Source organism: Mesoplodon bidens (assembly GCF_964165515.1).
Source record: "Mesoplodon bidens genome assembly, chromosome: 17".
NCBI classification, from domain to species: domain Eukaryota; kingdom Metazoa; phylum Chordata; class Mammalia; order Artiodactyla; family Ziphiidae; genus Mesoplodon; species Mesoplodon bidens.
In genome coordinates this window covers 20,552,809-20,571,841 of record NC_138174.1, presented here as the reverse complement: position 1 = coordinate 20,571,841, position 19,033 = coordinate 20,552,809, and the positions used below count along the sequence as shown (strand labels likewise).

Below are 19,033 nucleotides of genomic sequence, written 5' to 3'. Positions count from 1 at the left end.
AAAGGTTGCTAGAGCAATTCAAGAGATTGAGAAAGCCTCCACTTCTTTGGTGTTGTTTAATTCTTTACATCCTTATCATGGTAACTGCAGCAAACAGGTTTTACGATGGGATGGTAAAAGAGAGATCCAGTGTACCTATGCTGGGCAGACCTCATAGTACATCCACAGTGAAGGTCCCTGGGATTCCATGAGGCAATAAGAAGGTCCTGGATAGTCGCTCATTCAGCCAATATTTATTAATAACCCACTATGTACCCAGTGGTAAACTATGTATCTCATTATGTATCAGTGTGCAAAACAGAAAAAAACATACTTATTTCATGGAGCTTATACTTTAGTGGGATGAGATCATACATACATACATACATACATACATTTATATACAGTCTGTCCTCTGGTGATAAGAGTTATGAAGAAAAATAAAGCAAGTGGAGGGGACAGAGAGCCATCAATGGGGCACTGGTTTGAGAGGTTGCTATTTGTGATAGGATGTGATGACTTATGAGCAGACAGCTGCCTATAAGCATCCTGTGAATGAAGTGAGAAGATATTTCATGGGAATAGATGGGGGAAGAGCTTTCCAGGCAGAAGAAAATGTAAAGGCACTAGTTATCTGAGCACACTTAGTGGAATGATTACAAACTGTGACAGACACTTTCCTGCTACATAATTTAGTGTACTACTAGTTATGCCGAGAAGAGATGAATGTTTAGTGACAGGAAGAAAGAACACCTACTCTTCTATAGGTGTATATGTCTACCAACATCTAGACATTTACAAATATTGATACTTTAATAAGAGGTCAGTCTTGAAACCAGTACGGTCAATTCTAAGATTCTTTAGCCATGAACCTTATCTCTCTCATACAGTGCATGCCATAACCTAATGCACTGGTAGCAATGCCTCCCTTCACTATAAGCTGAGGTTTGATCCTTCAGCATTAGAGTTCCTTGGTTCATTCAGTTGAACACTACTGATTCTATGATCCTTAAGAAACAAATGTACCAACTTTCCTGGAACATTAAAGATACTGGGGGCACTAAGCATGTCTTGGTCAATTTGGGCTGCTATGACAAAATGCCATAGAGTGGCTTAAACAACGGACATTTACTTCTCACAGTTCTGGTGGCTGGGAAGTCTGACACTGAGGTGTCAGCCAGTTTGGTTCCTGGTGAGCAGTCTCTTTTTCACAGCTGACTTTTTGCTGTATCCTCACATGCGGAGAGAAAGAGATCTCTGGTCCACTGTTCTTCTTATAAGGACACCGATTCCATCATGAGGGCTCCATCCTTAAGACCTCATCTAACCCCAAATTACTTCCCACAGACTTCACTTCTAAATGCCATCATGTTGGGGATTAGAGCTTCAACAAATGAATTTTGGGGGAACACGAACATTTAGTCCATAACAAAGGCATATGTTTTCCTCAATCAGAAATTGGCATATTTAAGCAAGAAATTTTAAGATGTTAGATTAATAGAAAGATAACAGAGAAATAGAAGTAGAAACATGAAAAAAAGAGGGGGTAAAGAGAATTAAATATAAAATATATTGAATTACTTATTTCAGCATGTAGTGGACAGTCAATAAATGTTTGCTTGTTATTAACTGAAATAATGCCTTTCACACATGTAACACTATATTTATTACATATGTAAATACTTAGTTTTTCTATTTTGTTTCTTTACATATTTAAGAAATTATTATCATGAAAGACTAAAATAAATGAGTGGAAGATTATTATAGGCTTGTTATTAGGTCAAATATTGTCATTTAGATTATGTGCTCATTTTTTTAAACACTTGCACAAAATATTTTGTGCATGGTAAATAATTAATTCTTATCTCTTTTTTTGTCACTTTCTTTTAGGGCTTTTTTCTCCTGAATTGTCCAGACCTAACACCTTTGGCTTTCCAATTGATATATCTTAATTTATCATATAATAACATCTGTTACTTTCCCACAGAAGTGAGTCCATTTTTATTACTGTATATATTGTCATAATTTCTTATTATTAATAATAATTATAATCTTAAAATAAACACTTATGATACCCTGGAGTTACTATAAATAAATATATTTTGGATTGCATCCTAAAAGGCTTATTTTTGGAAGTACCAAAATTATAGTACATTTTTCTTAGCAAGTCCCATGACACAATCCTCAAAGACTGTGTTATGGTCAGGCTCTCAAATATGTTCTCATAATTGTACAATGTATATAAAATTATTTATTTTTCTGATTCTGAATAAAACCTAAGATATACTTTATCCATGTTAATTGGAAGCTTTAAAGGCAATGTTTAGTGACAAGGTAATATGATGTTGTAACAAGCTTTAATTACACTAGGCTGAAATAGGATATTCTGCTTAATAAAACATACCAAGGACAATCAGATATTGGATGAGATGATTCAATGTCATTATATAAAGAAGTCATTATAAGTAATTAGGACAGATTATGTTTTCAGTGTCTTTAGTCATTGTTTCATTGGTCACGGGGTGTTTTGTTGTTTTGTGCATTGATTTCCAGAGTATTAACTTTTAGTGAATTGATTTCTAGCAAATTGACTTGCTTTCTATTTCAAACATGTAGTATTGGAAACATATATTTTCCATAATTTCTATAATATTGTGTTTTTATTTTCACTAGAAGAGTTATTTGTTCTTTTCTAGTATATCACACTAGTTTTATTAATTTGACTAAGACAAATTGACAAGAATTCCCAAGGAATACAGGGATCTTAGTTCTTCACATTAATTTTGACCTTTCTTCTAAACAGTCATATATGAGACTTGTGCATCTGCCAAAGAATACTCTAACCACTCAAGCAGAATGTACAACCATATGGGAGATTTTCAGGTGTAAAATATAAAGCGCTCATTTTTAAAGTGATAGAAATAAGTAGAACTTGCCAATAAAATGCAGATCAGTGTTGTACAGCTATAGATAAAATGTTCCAATGAAAATGGCAATATCCAGGCTTGGAAGGGCCGTACTAGGGGTAGGCAAATGATCCCAAGTTATTAGCATAGTGTAAATGAAATGAATAGAAGACTAGAGGCTGGCATACATGTGGTGATTGGACAAGTTTAATGGAAAATTCAAGATGGTAGACTCTGGCAGAGACAGAGCCTACTGAAATAGTTTAGGACAGGAAAAGGTAGAAGCAGAAATGGTATCATTCTTGACATGGTTGCCTCTTATGAAACCGTGAGCTTGATCAAACAGGATGATTTTCCCATTTAGAAAAGGAACGTTCTTGAGTCAAGGGTATATGAGTACAGTAGTTGTACTATCTTACCATATCATACATATGAATGCAGGTTAGTTATTTTCAAGGCTTACCAAAGGTATTTATTGAGATATATGACACAGCCAACTAGTGTTACCACACTGATTTGACTGCATTAGTTCAAAGGGTTTATAAAATGTAAAAAATAAGGATTCGCATACTTTAGTATTCTACTCATGCTTATTTCTCTTTTCCATTCTTCAGATATTTTGTCTTAAAAATTTACAAATACTGAATCTGAGAAATAATCCTATCAAAGAAATCCCTTCTACAATTCAACAACTTAAGTTCCTTAGAACTTTCAACATTGCCTTTAATTTGATTACTACGCTTCCACCTGGGTAAGGTTGATAGTCTGAGATTATAAACACAGAAAATAAAGAGCATATAATTTAGAAAAGGATCAATTTCCCTTCTGAAAGCAGCTAGCTACTTTTTAGCCATTTGATAATTTTTATTCAGTTCCAATTAGCTGATTTGCTTCTAATTATCGTGTTTTTAAAAAAAACCTACCAGTTACATAGATGGCAATTAATCTGGGGCTAGTAAATACATATCTAGACATCCATTATCTGAGTATGGATTAGATCATATAAAGAAGCTCAGGTGAGAAACTTACACCTATCCCTTGGTAGCCTTTTTGGATATCAAAAGAACTCTGAACTTGGAATTAAGAATTCTAGCTTTGGGACTTCCCTGGTGGTGCAGTGGTTAAGAATTTGCCTGCCAATGCAGGGGACATGGGTTTGGGCCCTGGTCTGGGAAGATCCCACATGCTGCAGAGCAACTAAGCCTGTGCGCCACAACTACTGTGCCTGTGCTCTAGAGCCCGCGAGCCACAACTACTGAAGCATGTGTGCCTAGAGCCCGTGCTCCGCAACAAGAGAAGCCACTGCAATGAGAAGCCCACACACCACAACAAAGAGTAGCCCCTGCTTAACACAACTAGTGAAAGCCTGCACGCAGCAGTGAAGACCCAATGCAGCCAAAAATAAATAAATAAGTTAATTAATTTTTTTAAAAAAGATCGAGAAAAAAAGAATTCTAGACTTTTAACTTCAAAGTTGAGATTATCTATTTGATCTGGAGAAAGACACAACCATTCTAGCCCTCAATTTCCTAATCTATGAACTAAGAAATTACCTGTGTCTAAGATCCTTTAAACTCTAATAGGAATGTTGATATCCAGGTATAAAAGAGATGGATTTTTTCCCCACATATGGACTGGTAATTATTTAAGTCTTAATGAAAGTTTTGAACCAAAACCTTAACCATATGCCAAAACAAGATATCTCTTCCAGTTAGATTTTAACAAATTGAATGTAGGTTAAGGGCAAAAAGTTAAGAGCACAGGGACTCTTAAATAGTTGAATAACATTTTGTAAAAGAAGGTTCTTATAGTAATTAAGAAAGTGCATCAAAATTCATTTATAAAACTGTCCATCCAGCATTGTTTGTAATTAACAATCCAAGATCTACATTAAAACACTGTAAAACTATTCATTTTGAAAAATTAAGAAGTATATAAAAATTATAACATTTCTGTGTAAAAATGCTTATATACACATCACACATTACACATAAAATGTATTTAATACTAAGTAAAGATATTGCATTATGAGTTTTATTTTTGTTTGACTCATTTATCTTTCCAGAGTAACATAAACTGTACTGCCTTGATTCCCTGCCTTGATACTAGAATCAGCCATTTCTCTTAGGAAACCCTATTTCCTTTTTATTGGAGGATGGTATTTAAAAAATAAGATCTGGGTGTTGGATATTCCCACTGCTGTTGGGATGATATTGCTTCTAGACACTCTCAGTGGACAGAGATAGGTAACTTATGTATGTATACTAATCTGTGTGTACACACATATCTATAATTGTTTCTGTGTATACACACACACACATACATATATGTACACACACCTCACTCCCTGAAGTTATGAAGCCATAACTGTAACAAAAGTTAAAAAAAAAAAAGTTCTGGGCTTTCCTGGTGGCGCAGTGGTTGAGAGTCCGCCTGCCAATGCAGGGGACACGGGTTCGTGCCCTGGTCCGGGAAGATCCCACATGCCGCTGAGCTTGCGCGTCCGGAGCCTGTGCTCCGCAACGGGAGAGGCCACAACAGTGAGAGGCCCGCATACCAAAAAAAAAAAAAAAAAAAAAAAAAAAAGTTCTTATCTTTTTCTCAGTGGATACCAGGAGGAAAATGACATAGAATATTAGTACTTTTAACTAACAGAATCAAAGTTTTGCCTTGTTTTGGTTCAGTTTGATTTAATTACCCAGCATGTTCTTTGGGAAAAAGAAGCTGTTTGGAATAAAGAACTTAAGAACATACTTGTGAACCCTGAAGTAAGAGCTGATTCTGGAAGTGCACAAATTTATTTTCCCATATTGCTATTGATTAAAGATAGGGATTGAATTACTTTGTATCCATATACCTGAAGAACAGGGAGTACTAATTTGATTTCATACTGACTTGGATAAACTACTTAACTTCTTATAGCTTCCTTTTTTTTTTTTTTTTACAGTTCTTCTTTTAAAAAATACCTTTACTGGAGTATAATTGCTTTACAATGTTGTGTTAATTTCTGTTGTAAAACAAAGTGAATCAGCTATAAGTATACATATATCCCCATAGCCCTTCCCTCTTGAGCCTCCCTCCCACCCTCCCCATCCTATCCCTGTAGGTCATCACAAAGCATGGAGCTGATCTCCCTGTGCTATGCAGCAGCTTCCCACTAGCCATCCATTATACATTTGGTAGTGTATATATGTCAATGCTCATCTCTCACTTTGTCCCAGCTTCCCTTCCCCCCACCACCCATTTTCTACGACTGTGTCTTTATCCCTGCCCTGCCACTAGGTTCATCAGTACCATTTTTTTAGATTCCATACACGAGTGTTAGCATACGGTATTTGCTTTTCTCTTTCTGATTTACTTCACTCTGTATGACAGACTCTAGGTCCATCCACCTCACTACAAATAACTCAATTTCATTTCTTTTTATGGCTGAGTAATATTCCATTGTATATATGTGCGACATCTTTATCCATTCATCTGTCGATGGACACTTAGGTTGCTTCCATGTCCTGGCTATTGTAAATAGAGCTGCAATGAACATTTTGGTACATGACTCTTTTTAAATTATGGGTTTCTCAGGGTATATGCCCAGTAGTGGGATTGCTGGGCCATATGGTAGTTCTATTTTTAGTTTTTAAAGGAACCTCCATACTGTTCTCCATAGTGGCTGTACCAATTTACATTCCCACCAACAGTGCAAGAGGGTTCCCTTTTCTCCACATCCTCTCCAGCATTTACTGTTTGTACATTTTCTGATGATGGCCATTCTGACTGGTGTGAGGTGATACCTCATTGTGGTTTTTATTTGCATTTTTCTAATAATTAGTGATGTTGAGCATCCTCTCATGTGTTTGTTGGCAATCTGTATGTCTTTGGAGAAATGTCTATTTAGGTCTTCCATTTTTGGATTGGCTTGTTTTTTTGATATTGAGCTGCATGTGCTACTTGTATATTTTGGAGATTAATTCTTTGTCAGTTGCTTCATTTGCAAATATCTTCTCCCATTCTGAGGGTTGCCTTTTCATCTTGTTTATGGTTTCCTTTGCTGTGCAAAACCTTTGAAGTTTCATTAGGTCCCATTTGTTTATTTTTTATTTTATTTCCATTTCTCTAGGAGGTGGGTCAAAAAAGATCTTGCTGTGATTTATGTCAGAGTGTTCTGCCTATGTTTTCCTCTAAGAGTTTGATAGTGTCTGGCCTTACATTTAGGTCTTTAATCCATTTTGAGTTTATTTTTGTGTATGGTGTTAGGAAGTGTTCTAATTTCATTCTTCTACATGTATCTGTCCAGTTTTCCCAGCTCCACTTATTGAAGGGGCTATCTTTTCCCCATTGTATATTCTTACCTCCTTTGTCAAAGATAAGGTGACCGTATGTGTGTGGGTTTATCTCTGGGCTTTCTATCCTGTTCCATTGATTTATATTTCTGTTTTTGTGGCAGTACCATGCTGTCTTGATTACTGTAGCTTTGTAGTATAGTCTGAAGTCAGGGAGCCTGATTCCTCCAGCTCCGTTTTCCTTTCTCAAGTTTGCTTTGGCTAGTTGGGGTCTTTTGTGTTTCCATACAAACTGTAAAATTTTTTGTTCTTGTTCTGTGAAAAATGCCTTTGGCAAATTGACAGGGATTGCACTGAATCTGTAGATTGCTTTGGGTAGTATAGTCATTTTCACAGTGTTGATTCTTCCAATCCAAGGACATGGTATATCTTTCCATCTGTTTATATCATCTTTGATTTCCTTCATCAGTGTCTTATAATTTTCTGCATACAGGTCTTTTGCCTCCTTAGGTAGGTTTATTCCTAGGTATTTTATTCTTTTTGAACATTTACCATTGCAAGGAATCAAGGTAGCTTCCATTTTTAGAATCTGTAAATAATATTAACAATATTGCTGTGGTCCAGTGAAAGATCATTCTAAACTGCCACAAACACATAGTAGGCTCTCAATAAATAATATTTACGTTGCTGTGGTGGTGATTAATGTTATGACATGCAAATATTAATGCTAGCACAATCCTCCAAGCCAAGAGCAAGGCTCTAGTTTAAGCATCTCATTGCTCAATGATGTGCTGATAAATAAAACAATGAAATAAATGTAAAACATTCTATACACCCTGAAAATTGTGATAGATTTGTTGCTAGTGGGGTACAGAGTATCAAACCAAACTGAGGCTGTCTAAACAGATTTGCTCTCTAAAATCATGTATAGATGAGATAAATTTCAACTCTAGAAATTTCTTAATTAGCTTTCTCAGTGCTGTCTACAAGCCCGATTAAAAATTACAATCAACAGGAATTTATCATCAACAGTGAAAGCCTAGAACCAGACTAATTTGCTTTTACTGAAGTAATAAGGGAAGACAAAATGACTCTAGAAACTGCCTGAGGCAAGAACATGAAATAACATAATTTTGAGTTAAAAAAATGGAACAGATGGTATTAACGTTTTCTTTACAGAGGTGGAAAAAAAGTCTGAGATGAACACTGAACTGAAAAGTTTTTTTTTTTTTGCTTTTCTATTCAATCTCATTAGTTTCTCAAAGCAAATGATTTTAAATTAACTGAGGTCACCATACCTTTTATTCAATTGTGATTTCATAAGTACTTTTGATGTGCTAGGCACTGGGCAAAGCACTGGATATACAGAAATGTAAAATAGAATCCTTGGCCTCCAGAATGTCATAGTTTAGTAGACAGACATTTATTACACAGTGTGATAAATTCTATGATAGTGGTAAGCAGAGAAGTACAGAAGAGGCAGCTCACCCATTCTGAAAGATGCAGGAAGAGTTCCTTGGAAGAGGTGACATCTAAGCCAAGACTTAAAAAAATGGCAGACACTGATCAAAGAGTCAAATTTGGGGGAATTGGAGATATGTGAGAACTGGGCTAATTCAGGGAAATTCAGCAAATAACTTCTGGGCCTGAAGTGAATGTGGGGTAATGTGAGAGGTGAGTTGGACGAGTAGTCTGGGGACAGATCATGAGGACCATTATAATCCACACTAAAATAGTAGGAAGTTAATGAAATATTGTGCTCATGATGCTTTAGTTAATAATCATGCAAGTAATTTTTCATCCTTTAAGTGAAACAGGAAGGTATTTGAGAAGAGCATTCACAAAGAGGGGAATATTTACTAGGGATTTTGGTAAATGTCATACTTCAATTCCAGTCTCCAAGAAGCAACTCCCACTCCCAGCCCCCAGGAGACAGGACTCTCTGCGTTAGCCTTTGTGTTCTTTGGTTCTTACTTTTAAGTACTTTGCTTAATGGAAAGAAAGACCAAAGATATTTCATCAGGAAAATCTTAATGCAACTGCACTGGGTTGAATGGTGCCCTTCAAAAATTCGTGTCCATGCAGAACCTTAGAATGTGACCTTATTGGGAAATAGGATCTTTGCAGGTGTAACTAGTTAACATGAGGTCATACTGGATTAGGGTGGGATTAGGGTGGGTTCTAAATCCAATAAATGGTGTCCTTATAAGAAGGCCATGTGAAGACGAAGGTGGAGTTATGCTGCCACAAACCAAGGAAAACCAAGGATGGCTGGCAACCACCAGAAGCTAGGAGAGGGGCAAGGGACAGTTTCTCCCTCAGAGCCTCCAGAGGCACCAACTCTGCCGACCCCTTTGTTTCAGACTTCTGGCCTCTTGTACTGTGAGAGAATAAATTTCTCTTGCTTTAAGCCACCCAGATTGTGATATTTGTTATGTCAGCCCTAGGGAACTAATAGAGGTGTTTTTTTCTAGATGGGGCTTTACCAAATCTAAACATTTCAAACCAGTCTTAAGGGATAGATGAATCATTTTTAGGAAATTTCATTGTAATTATACCATTTATAATTTTTTAAAGTCCATAAGTTGAAAAATTTTAGAAAAATAGTTTCTCTATGCTTCTATTTACTGAAGAATTAAATTCTTTATTAATGCCCAGTAATGGTAAACATATAATCATTTTCTCTTTCTATTTAAGGTTATTTTGCTTGCTTAATCTTGAGGAACTTGATATTTCCTACAATAGTATTGCTTTTATTCCAAATGAAATCAAGAAACTCAGGTATTTTGGAAGTAGTAAGTACCCATAAGACATATGCCCCTTAAGGATATATTAGGTGATGACTGTGATGGATAAAATTGAGTCCTTTCATTTATTCAATAGCCATAAAACATAATATGTGAAGCATAAGGTTTACCAAAATGTAAATTGAATGGTGTTTAGTATTTTTAAGACATAACATTTTCAGTAATTATTTAAAAGCTAGTATTGATGACCACCTTAACAGAATGACAAGCTGCTTTTGTCCATTTATCCGTGTGTGCACCTGTAATTCTTATCAGTTGATTTTTTTGTAAGGAAATACATATACACAAAATGCTAGTAATACACAGTGCTTTAATACTAAGCTCTGATTCTTTCTTGTACTAATTTCTAAAAAGTCTCTGAAGTTGACCTCTGATCTTCTAGGTCAGTACCATACTCTTTTGATTATGACTTTAGAATAATTTTAATAACTAGTATGGAGATTGTTTTTCAATAATAGTCTCAACTAGTCTCTTTATATTATGATCTTTAAGATCATTTAATATCATTCTAAGCCCCTCCTCCCCCCAAAAACATACAATTGTGTTGCTACTATGAATGTAACATTTTCTGTAATTCCCATTTCTAGTTGACTATCGCCAGTCAGAATAGAGAAATAAAGAATACAACAGAATAGAGAAGAGCTCTTTACTTCTTTACATTTTAAAATCGAACTATGTAAAAAATTATCTTAGTTCTGATTGAGTTTTACTAGATTTTATTTGGTTTCTAGGAGCATTATCTTATCTTCAGTAAAATGAGATCATTTTGTTTGTTTTTCTAATATTTATACCAATTATTTAATTTCCTGTGTAATAATCTTTGTATTTTAATAGAATTCAGCCTGTTCACATTTGTTATGATATATTTAATTTTTTACCTTCTGTTTTACTTTGTATTTACTATTTATTTACTTTCTGCTTTTCATATTTCTTTTTTTGGGGGGGAGATTATTTTTCAGGATTCTTTCTGTTCTCTTTTTTTCTCCCTTGTTAATTCTGGAACTCCACTGAACTTTCTGAGTCTATTACAGGCTATCTTTCCTTCCCCAAAATTCATAAAACACATTTTTCTTTAATATTTTATAAAAGCAAGATAAAAGCTTCCCCCAGCATGATGGTCTGTTTCCCCACTGCTGCCTTCCACCAATAGTTGAGACCTTTACCTGAATGAAAAAAAGTATGTGTTAATGTTTCATTTGCCTATGAAAATAAATTCTTTCTTTGTATCACTATCCTATACTGTATTATATTTTATGTAGTATAACATTCATTCTTCTGTTTGTGATTATTTCTTTTTCCATAGTGATGACTTGTTGCAAAGACCCAAAATATGTGCTTTAACTCTACTATTTACACAAATGCACTTACTTCCCTGATAATATATTGGTTTGGTTGCATTTTAGTTAATTCTCTTGATTTTAAGGAAATACTTAACACATTTTATTACTACTAAGTTTTATACCATTTGGGGGGAACACTGGGACAGATTTCTTCTTCTATCTTTTAAAATATGGTTTCCTTTATTTGCAGATCACTTGAAAAATTGATCGTTGATGGAAATGAACTGACTAGTTTTCCACCTGCAATTTTGAAGCTTAACCTGAAAAAAATCCTATTTGAGAATAATTTCACTCATCCTAGTCTTTGGAAAGAGAATTCTAGGAATAGTCCACAACGACTTACTCAACTTACTTCTTTGTTCTTTTTAGAGAATAATCTACATAAATATTATAATGTGATCCCAGCGGAAATTCAAAAGTTACTGAAATGGTGAGCAAATTCTGAAGCTCTTTTTACCAAAACACACTTTTAAGCATTTAAATGAATATTTAAAATATTCTTTATTACAGGGCCAGATGATAGTTTTACTGTACACACACACACACCACCACACACCAAAACATATGCCATCTTTCAGATTGCTCCTTCTGGCTCTTCAGGCATAATTTTTTAGTCTGAATTCAGCCCACCTTCTCAAGTTATTACTTAAATCCAATGTGAGGTACTGATTGCTGAGGTGTAGCTGGCAGTATCTATACAGTTGTAGTTTAAGTCTTTTCTATGAACCACTAAGGACAAAGGGGGATTCTTCCAAAAAAAAGATTCTTTAGTGCCAGGCACACTCTGAAGGGAAATGCTTTATTCTACTCTAACTTCATAGAGACCAGGAATAGAGCAGACACACACAGGGCAACTTCTCTTCCTCAGGGGTCGACAGCCAGTGTGGGAATTATTGCCTGTCTCAGGACTAGGATTCTTAAAGCCCACACACTATGAGTCCACTCAGGCTCACCTCTTATTTCCTTTTAGATGGTGTAGAACTAATTTTTACTGCACTACCGATCATCAGTGCTTGTATTACTTATATAACTTTTTTTTTTTGGCCGTGCTGCATGGCTTGCGGGATCTTAGTTCCCTGACCGGGGATTGAACCCAGACCACAGCAGTGAGAGTGCTGAGTCCTAACCACTGCACCACCAGGGAATTCCCTGATATAACAAATATTTGTTGTATGCCTAAGTAAAATGGTTTTCCAGGAGTATATTAATCACCAATATTGATTGAATAGAAGACAGAAAACCTGAACAGACTAGTAACCACTGGAGAAACTGAAAAAGTAATTAAAAATCTATCAATAAAAAAAGGAACCAGGTGCCAAAGTTTTTGATTTTAATGCACTATGTCAATGTTCATGAGATTTGAATGCACATGAGAAAGTAAAATCACCAAGGACAAAAACATTTAAAAAGAATTAAAACCTAACTAGTGACTGTAAACATATATGGGACCGATAGATTTGAATTCACCACAAAATAGGGAAGCTGAACATGGTATTCCTGAGTGAAATCTGTACTCCCAAAGGGGCTGGTGGCCCCAGAGCAGTGAATACTTCTCTTTCAGCAGAACAAATGTTTTTGAGAGAAACATCCTCAATTTAGACATTAAAGATTCCAGAAAATTGTTTCAAATGAATATTATCTCAAAATTAAAATTTCCAAATACATGAGGAAATAAAACACCAAGAGTAAAAATTATCACAAACAATCAACAGATATGAATCTCCAAGGATCTAAGATATTAGAATTGTTGACAGAATATGAATTACCTACTTTAAGTGTTTAAAGAAGTAAGATATAATTTTTAAAATGGTTAAGGAATAAAAGACCATCAAATATGACCAGGCAAATATGAAAAAGAAATTTTAAACGCAATTAAATTCTAGAGACTAAAAGTGTAATAGTTGAAATTGGTGCGTGGGTTTAACAGACAATTATGCACATATGAAGAGAAATCTGGAGAAATTATTGTGTATATGTGGACAGGAGGCAAAGAGATATGGACAGTAAAAGGAGAAAATTTAACATATCCTTAGAGTCCCAGAGAATGTTGGGAGTCATTGTTCAATGAGGTAGTGTCTGTAAATTCTCAGAAGTGATGAAAGGAGTGAATTCACAGATATTGAACACTCTACACAAGCCAAGTAAAACACCTTGTGGTGAAAGTGAAGAACACCAAAGACAAAGACTTAGAAATCAGCTGGAAAAAAAGTCACTTACAAAGAACAACAAATAAACTGCTAGCAACAGTGGAACAATAACTGAAGAAATGTTATTTAGCCCAGCAAAAATAACTTTCAAGAACAAGGGAGAAAAATTGATTTTCAGATAATAAAATAGAGAATTTATTCCCCACAGATTTTCACTTTAGTGAAATGAAACATGCAAAGAATGTACATGAGAAAGAAGAAAGGTAACTCCAGAAGTATGTTCTGAGATGTAAGAAGGGCTGGAGGGAAAAGAAATTAGAAAATATGGGGTAAACAAATATGATCTCTACGATCTATAAATTAATAGTAACAACAAAGTCTATGGTGTGGTGTTAAAAAGAAGATGTAACTAAAATCAGATATCAAACAGTGAGAAATGTGATTTTTGAAAAGATACCTTTTATGATAGCAATAAAAAACATAATGTACCTAGGAATATATCAAGTGAAGTATGTCCAAGATATTTATGGAGAAAAAGATTAAAACTTTACAAAAAGGTAAAGAAAGCTGAATTAAATGGGAGAGATACACACACTCAGGTATAAGATGATTTAATACAAAAAATATATCAGTTCTCCCCAGATAGAGCTATAGATTCAATGCAATTCTGGTCAAAATCTGAACAGAATTTTCTGAGAGACTTGATAAGCTGATTATAAAATGTGTACGGAAAAGCAGAGACTCTAAAATAGCCAAAGCAAGCCTGAAAAAGGAGCCTAACATTAGGGACTTGCCTATCAGATATAAAGACTTATAAAATTAGAGAAATACAGTTGATATTACACGCAAGGAAAGACAATCTAACCAATGAAGAATACATAGCCCAGTTATGTTCTCATGTACATGTGAAACGACGTTGGACAAAAATAGCACTGTGGATCAGTAGGGAAAGGAGAGACTTTTCAATAAATGACACTGAAACATCTGATCATCTATAAGTAAGAAGTATATAATTATGTTTCTGCTATGAATATGTTACCATCATTTACAAAATCATTTCCAATTGGATTAATGACTTAAATATGAAAAGCAAAATTTTAAAGCCTTAACAAGCAAGTATAGGAGATTATCTGTATGACTTCAAGGTAGAGAAAGATGCCTTAAACAAACCTCAAAAATATAAACAGTAAAGCAAAGTTTCATAAATTTGACAAAAGATGTTTCTACATAATATTATAACCATCAATAATATTGAGGCAAGCTATTAACTGAAAGAAGATATTGCAATGCTTATAACTGTTTAAACATGTATCTCCCACAAATCAATAAGAAAAGATATAACCCATAGGAAAGTGGTTAAATGATAGGAATATGCAATTCATGGAAGACGATATATAGATGATAAACATAAAGAATGTTAAATCTCTCTAGTAACCAAGGAACTGCAATGTAAAATAGCAACAATAGGGTTTTTTACCTACCTGTTTTATCAAAATTAAAAAGATTGACATTAAGTGTTGCCCTTGCATGCCCAGAAACAGGATTATCATGCACCATTGGTGGCACTGTCAAGTTGGTGGAAGTTTTGTGGAAGGTTAATTTGACAGTATCTTACATATTCCTTAAAACAGAAATCTAAATTTTAGTAATATGTCTTATAGAAATAGTTATATGTGAACACACAGGCAGAGGGATGATAACTGCAGACTAAGTGTGCATCAATAAAAAAGTAGTAAGATAAAATGGTGTATCCATATTTTGGAACATTATGGTGCTGTTAATAAGAATGAAGTAAAACAAAATGTATTGACATAGAAAGCTGTCCAAAGCATTTTGTTAAATCAGAAAAGCAAGCTGTACGTACAGACACATACAGAGAGAACACATACACAAGAGAGATTCCATTTATGTAAAAAATAGTCATGTGTCTGGGAACTAGAGGGAACACCACCATATGTGAGCTTTAGTTATTCTGCAAAGGGGAGTTAGAATGATTTAAAGGAGGAATAAAGGGGAAATTCTGTGCTTTTTTTCCTGTATGCTTCTATATTTTTTGGAAATTTTACAAGGATGGGTATTCATGTAAATAAAAAGTGACAAATTAATTACAAATAAAAGGGGCTAGAGAAGGAAAGATTATAACTACAGCTGGGAAAATAGGGAAAAGATTTAGGAATGAAACGGTGTTTGAAAAGAATCTTAGAAGAACAGGTTAAATTTATATATTTGGAAATATGTGTTGTATTAAAGACATTCCAGGAAGAGGGAACCAAATGGGGAAATGAACCAAAGTTGAGTAAAAATAGGAACGTGGGCAAAGAGAAAAGTGAATGTCCAGCCACAACAAAACATCTACGAAGAGTAGCAAAAAGTAAGTTTAAAAAGGAAGGTTGGGGCTTCCCTGGTGGTGCAGTGGTTGAGAGTCCGCCTGCCGATGCAGGGGACATGAGTTCGTGCCCTGGTCCGGGAAGATCCCACATGCCGCGGAGCGGCTGGGCCCATGAGCCATGGCTGCTGAGCCTGCGCGTCCGGAGCCTGTGCTCCACAAGGGGAGAGGCCACAACAGTGAGAGGCCCGTGTACCGCAAAAAAAAAAAGGAAGGTTGGAGCTAGCTTATGGAGACCACGGATGGGGTTTCTTCTTTAGGCCATGGAGCCATTGCAGGTGACGGCAGCAGACCTGGCAGTAGTGTCGAAGATGGACTAGAGTAGCGGAAGGCGGGGTGGAGCTCACTGAAAGTGCTCTTGTAACTGGTAAGGAGGGATTAAACCAAAGTCATAGGTATAGGAGCAAATAGGTAGGAAATGACACACGACAAATTATGAAGGTAAAATGCACTCAACGGCTGCCTGAGTATGTGAGGCAAGTAAAAGAGGGAGGGGTAAAAACGATGAGGGGTTCAATCGCATCAAGGACAACTGTCGTGATATTCATAAAGATAGAAACAACGAAGGAGGCGTTTGTCACCCAACCCCACCCTCATCCTCTAACGTCTACTTTTGGCTTTGATTCTTAATTTCCAACCTCCGTCCCCAGTACTACGTTTGCTGAGTCTGGATGGTGGCTCAGCTCTGGGCTCTGCACAACGCCTGCGCCTAGGCTGCTCCAAGCCCAGCTTCTGCCTCCACCCCAGTGACTTGGGCCCTACCCAGTAGCAGCTGTGAGCTTCTTTGTTGACCCCTACAACTTCTCTTTGCATTTTGCCTCCCTGTGTCTCTACCTGCATTCTATCACCCCAATCTGACAGAGAATCTGCCTTTGTTGAGAGTTGGGTCAGAAGACTCACGTTCCATAGGATTTTACCTTAACTTCCTTGCGCACGAGAATGATAGAAATGTTTACTTAGAGATATAAAGTTTCAAAAGTATTATTCAGTTCCACTAAACTATAAAGCCTTGATCATACTTAATACTTGGAAGTCATCTTTACTAGAGACAACTCAGTATGTTTTTTTAACATCTTTATAGCCTCCCATTTTTCATTGCTGTGCAAAAGTCTTTGAATTTTTTGATAAAATTATTATATTAAATATTGCAATTTAATTTTCCATGTGATTTTATTAGTACCAGCATATTTTCTCAAGTATATATCACTTACTTGGGGACAGTAATAGAACTATTTAGTTAGAGGAAATAAGGAAATAACAACTCAGGCCACTAAACTCCCTTATTCTGAAGATGACATTCCTCAAGAGTTTAGGTGACCTGCTCAACCAAATTTTCTTCTCTTTAAAATAATTTTATCTTTTATCAACACAAGTATTTAGTTTAAAAGATCAAATGTTTACTCCGGGTCTTTTCATGAAAATCACCCCTGTCCACATCTCTAGCCCCCTTCACTCTTTACCTCCACAGTCACCTATTGCCACTCTTTGTGCAGTTCTCCTCTGGGTGTTTGCTCTCATATATATATATATATATATATATATATATATATATACACATATATATGTATATATATGTGTATATATATATATATTTTTTGCTGTACATGGGCCTCTCACTGTTGTGGCCTCTCCCATTGCGGAGCACAGGCTCCGGACGTGCAGGTTCAGCGGCCATGGCTCACGGGCCCAGCCACTTCGCGGCATGTGGGATCTTCCCGGACTGGGGCACGAACCCGTGCCCCCTGGACTGGCAGGCGGACTCTCAACCACTGCGCCACCAGGGAAGCCCGCTCTCATATTTTTAAAATTTTATTTTCAATTGTGGTAAAATACACATAACACAGAATTTACCATCTTGGTCATTTTAAAGTGTATTGTTTAGCAATCAGCACATTTTTATTTCTGTGCATCCAATCTCCAGAGGTCTTTTCAACTTGCAAAACTGGAATCAGTCTTTATACCCATAAAAGAACTCCCCACTTCCCCCTCCCCCTAGCCCATGGAAAACTGCCTTCTACTTTCTGTCTCTGAGTTTGACGACTCCAGAAACCCCCCATATAAGTGGAATCATGCGATATTAGTCTGTTTTTGTGATGAGCTTATTTCACTTAACATGATGTCCTCAAGGTTCATCCATGCTGTAGCCTGTGTCAGAATTTCCTTCCTTTTAAAAGTTGAATAATATTCCATTGTATGGATACACCACATTTTGTTTATCCATTCATCTGTTGAAGGACATTTGCATTGCTGCCACCTTTTGGCTATTGTGAACACTGCTATGAACATGGTCGTACAAATACCTGCTTTCCATTTTTCTTCTGTTTCCAGAAGTGAAATTGCTGTATTATATGGTAATTGAATTTTTAATTTTCTGAGGAACAGCAGCACTGCTTTTTATAGAGGCTGCACCATTCTACATTCCCACCAGCAGTGCACAGGGTTCCAATTTCTTCACATCCTCTCAAACACTTATGTTCTGTTTTGCTTCTGTTTTTGTGTTTTTTATTGGCCGTCCTAATGGGTGTGAGGTGGTATCTCACCGTGGTTCTCACTGCATTTCTCTAATTATTAGTGATGCTGAGTATCCTTTCGTGTGCTTTTTGGCCATCTGTGTATCTTCTTTGAAGAAATGTCTATTCAGGTCCTTTGCCTATTTTTATTTTTTTTTATTTTATTTTTTTTTTTGCGGTACGCGGGCCTCTCACTGTTGTGGCCTCTCCCATTGCAGAGCACAGGCTCCGGACGCGCAGGCTCAGCGGCCATGGCTCACGGGCCCAGACGCTCCGTGGCATGTGGGATCTTCCTGGACCGGGGCACGAACCCATGTCTCCTGCATCGGCAGGCGGACTCTCAACCACTGCGCCACCAGGGAAGCCCCCCTTTGCCTATTTTTAAATTGGATTGTTTGTGTTTTCTCTTGTCAAGTTGTAGTTGCTTATATATTTTGGATATTAACCCCCTTTAAAATACAACTTACAAATATTTTCCCCCATTCAGTCAGTTGCCTTTTCCCACTGTTGATGGTGTCCTTTAATGAACAGAAGTTTTTAATTTTGCTGAAGTACAACTTAATCTATTTTTTCTTTTGTTTCCTGTGCTTTTGGTGTCATTTACAAGAAATTACCAAATCTAATGTTATGAAGCTTTTCCCCATATACATATATTTTTTAATTAATTTATTTAGTTTTGGA

At 36.0% G+C, this 19,033-nt stretch overlaps 1 protein-coding gene across 1 annotated transcript in view; it reads left to right on the top strand.

The window, feature by feature from the left end:
- LRRC63 (leucine rich repeat containing 63) overlaps positions 1 to 19,033 on the top strand; it is a gene marked incomplete at its 3' end in the record, with an annotated part of 49,857 nt that overhangs the window by 16,322 nt on the left and 14,502 nt on the right. Inside the window, exons 5-8 of the mRNA XM_081214694.1 lie at positions 1,870 to 1,968; positions 3,500 to 3,636; positions 9,860 to 9,943; positions 11,500 to 11,739. Of these exons, the coding sequence (XP_081070820.1) occupies positions 1,870 to 1,968; positions 3,500 to 3,636; positions 9,860 to 9,943; positions 11,500 to 11,739 (560 nt within the window). The remainder of the gene's footprint in view (positions 1 to 1,869; positions 1,969 to 3,499; positions 3,637 to 9,859; positions 9,944 to 11,499; positions 11,740 to 19,033) is intronic.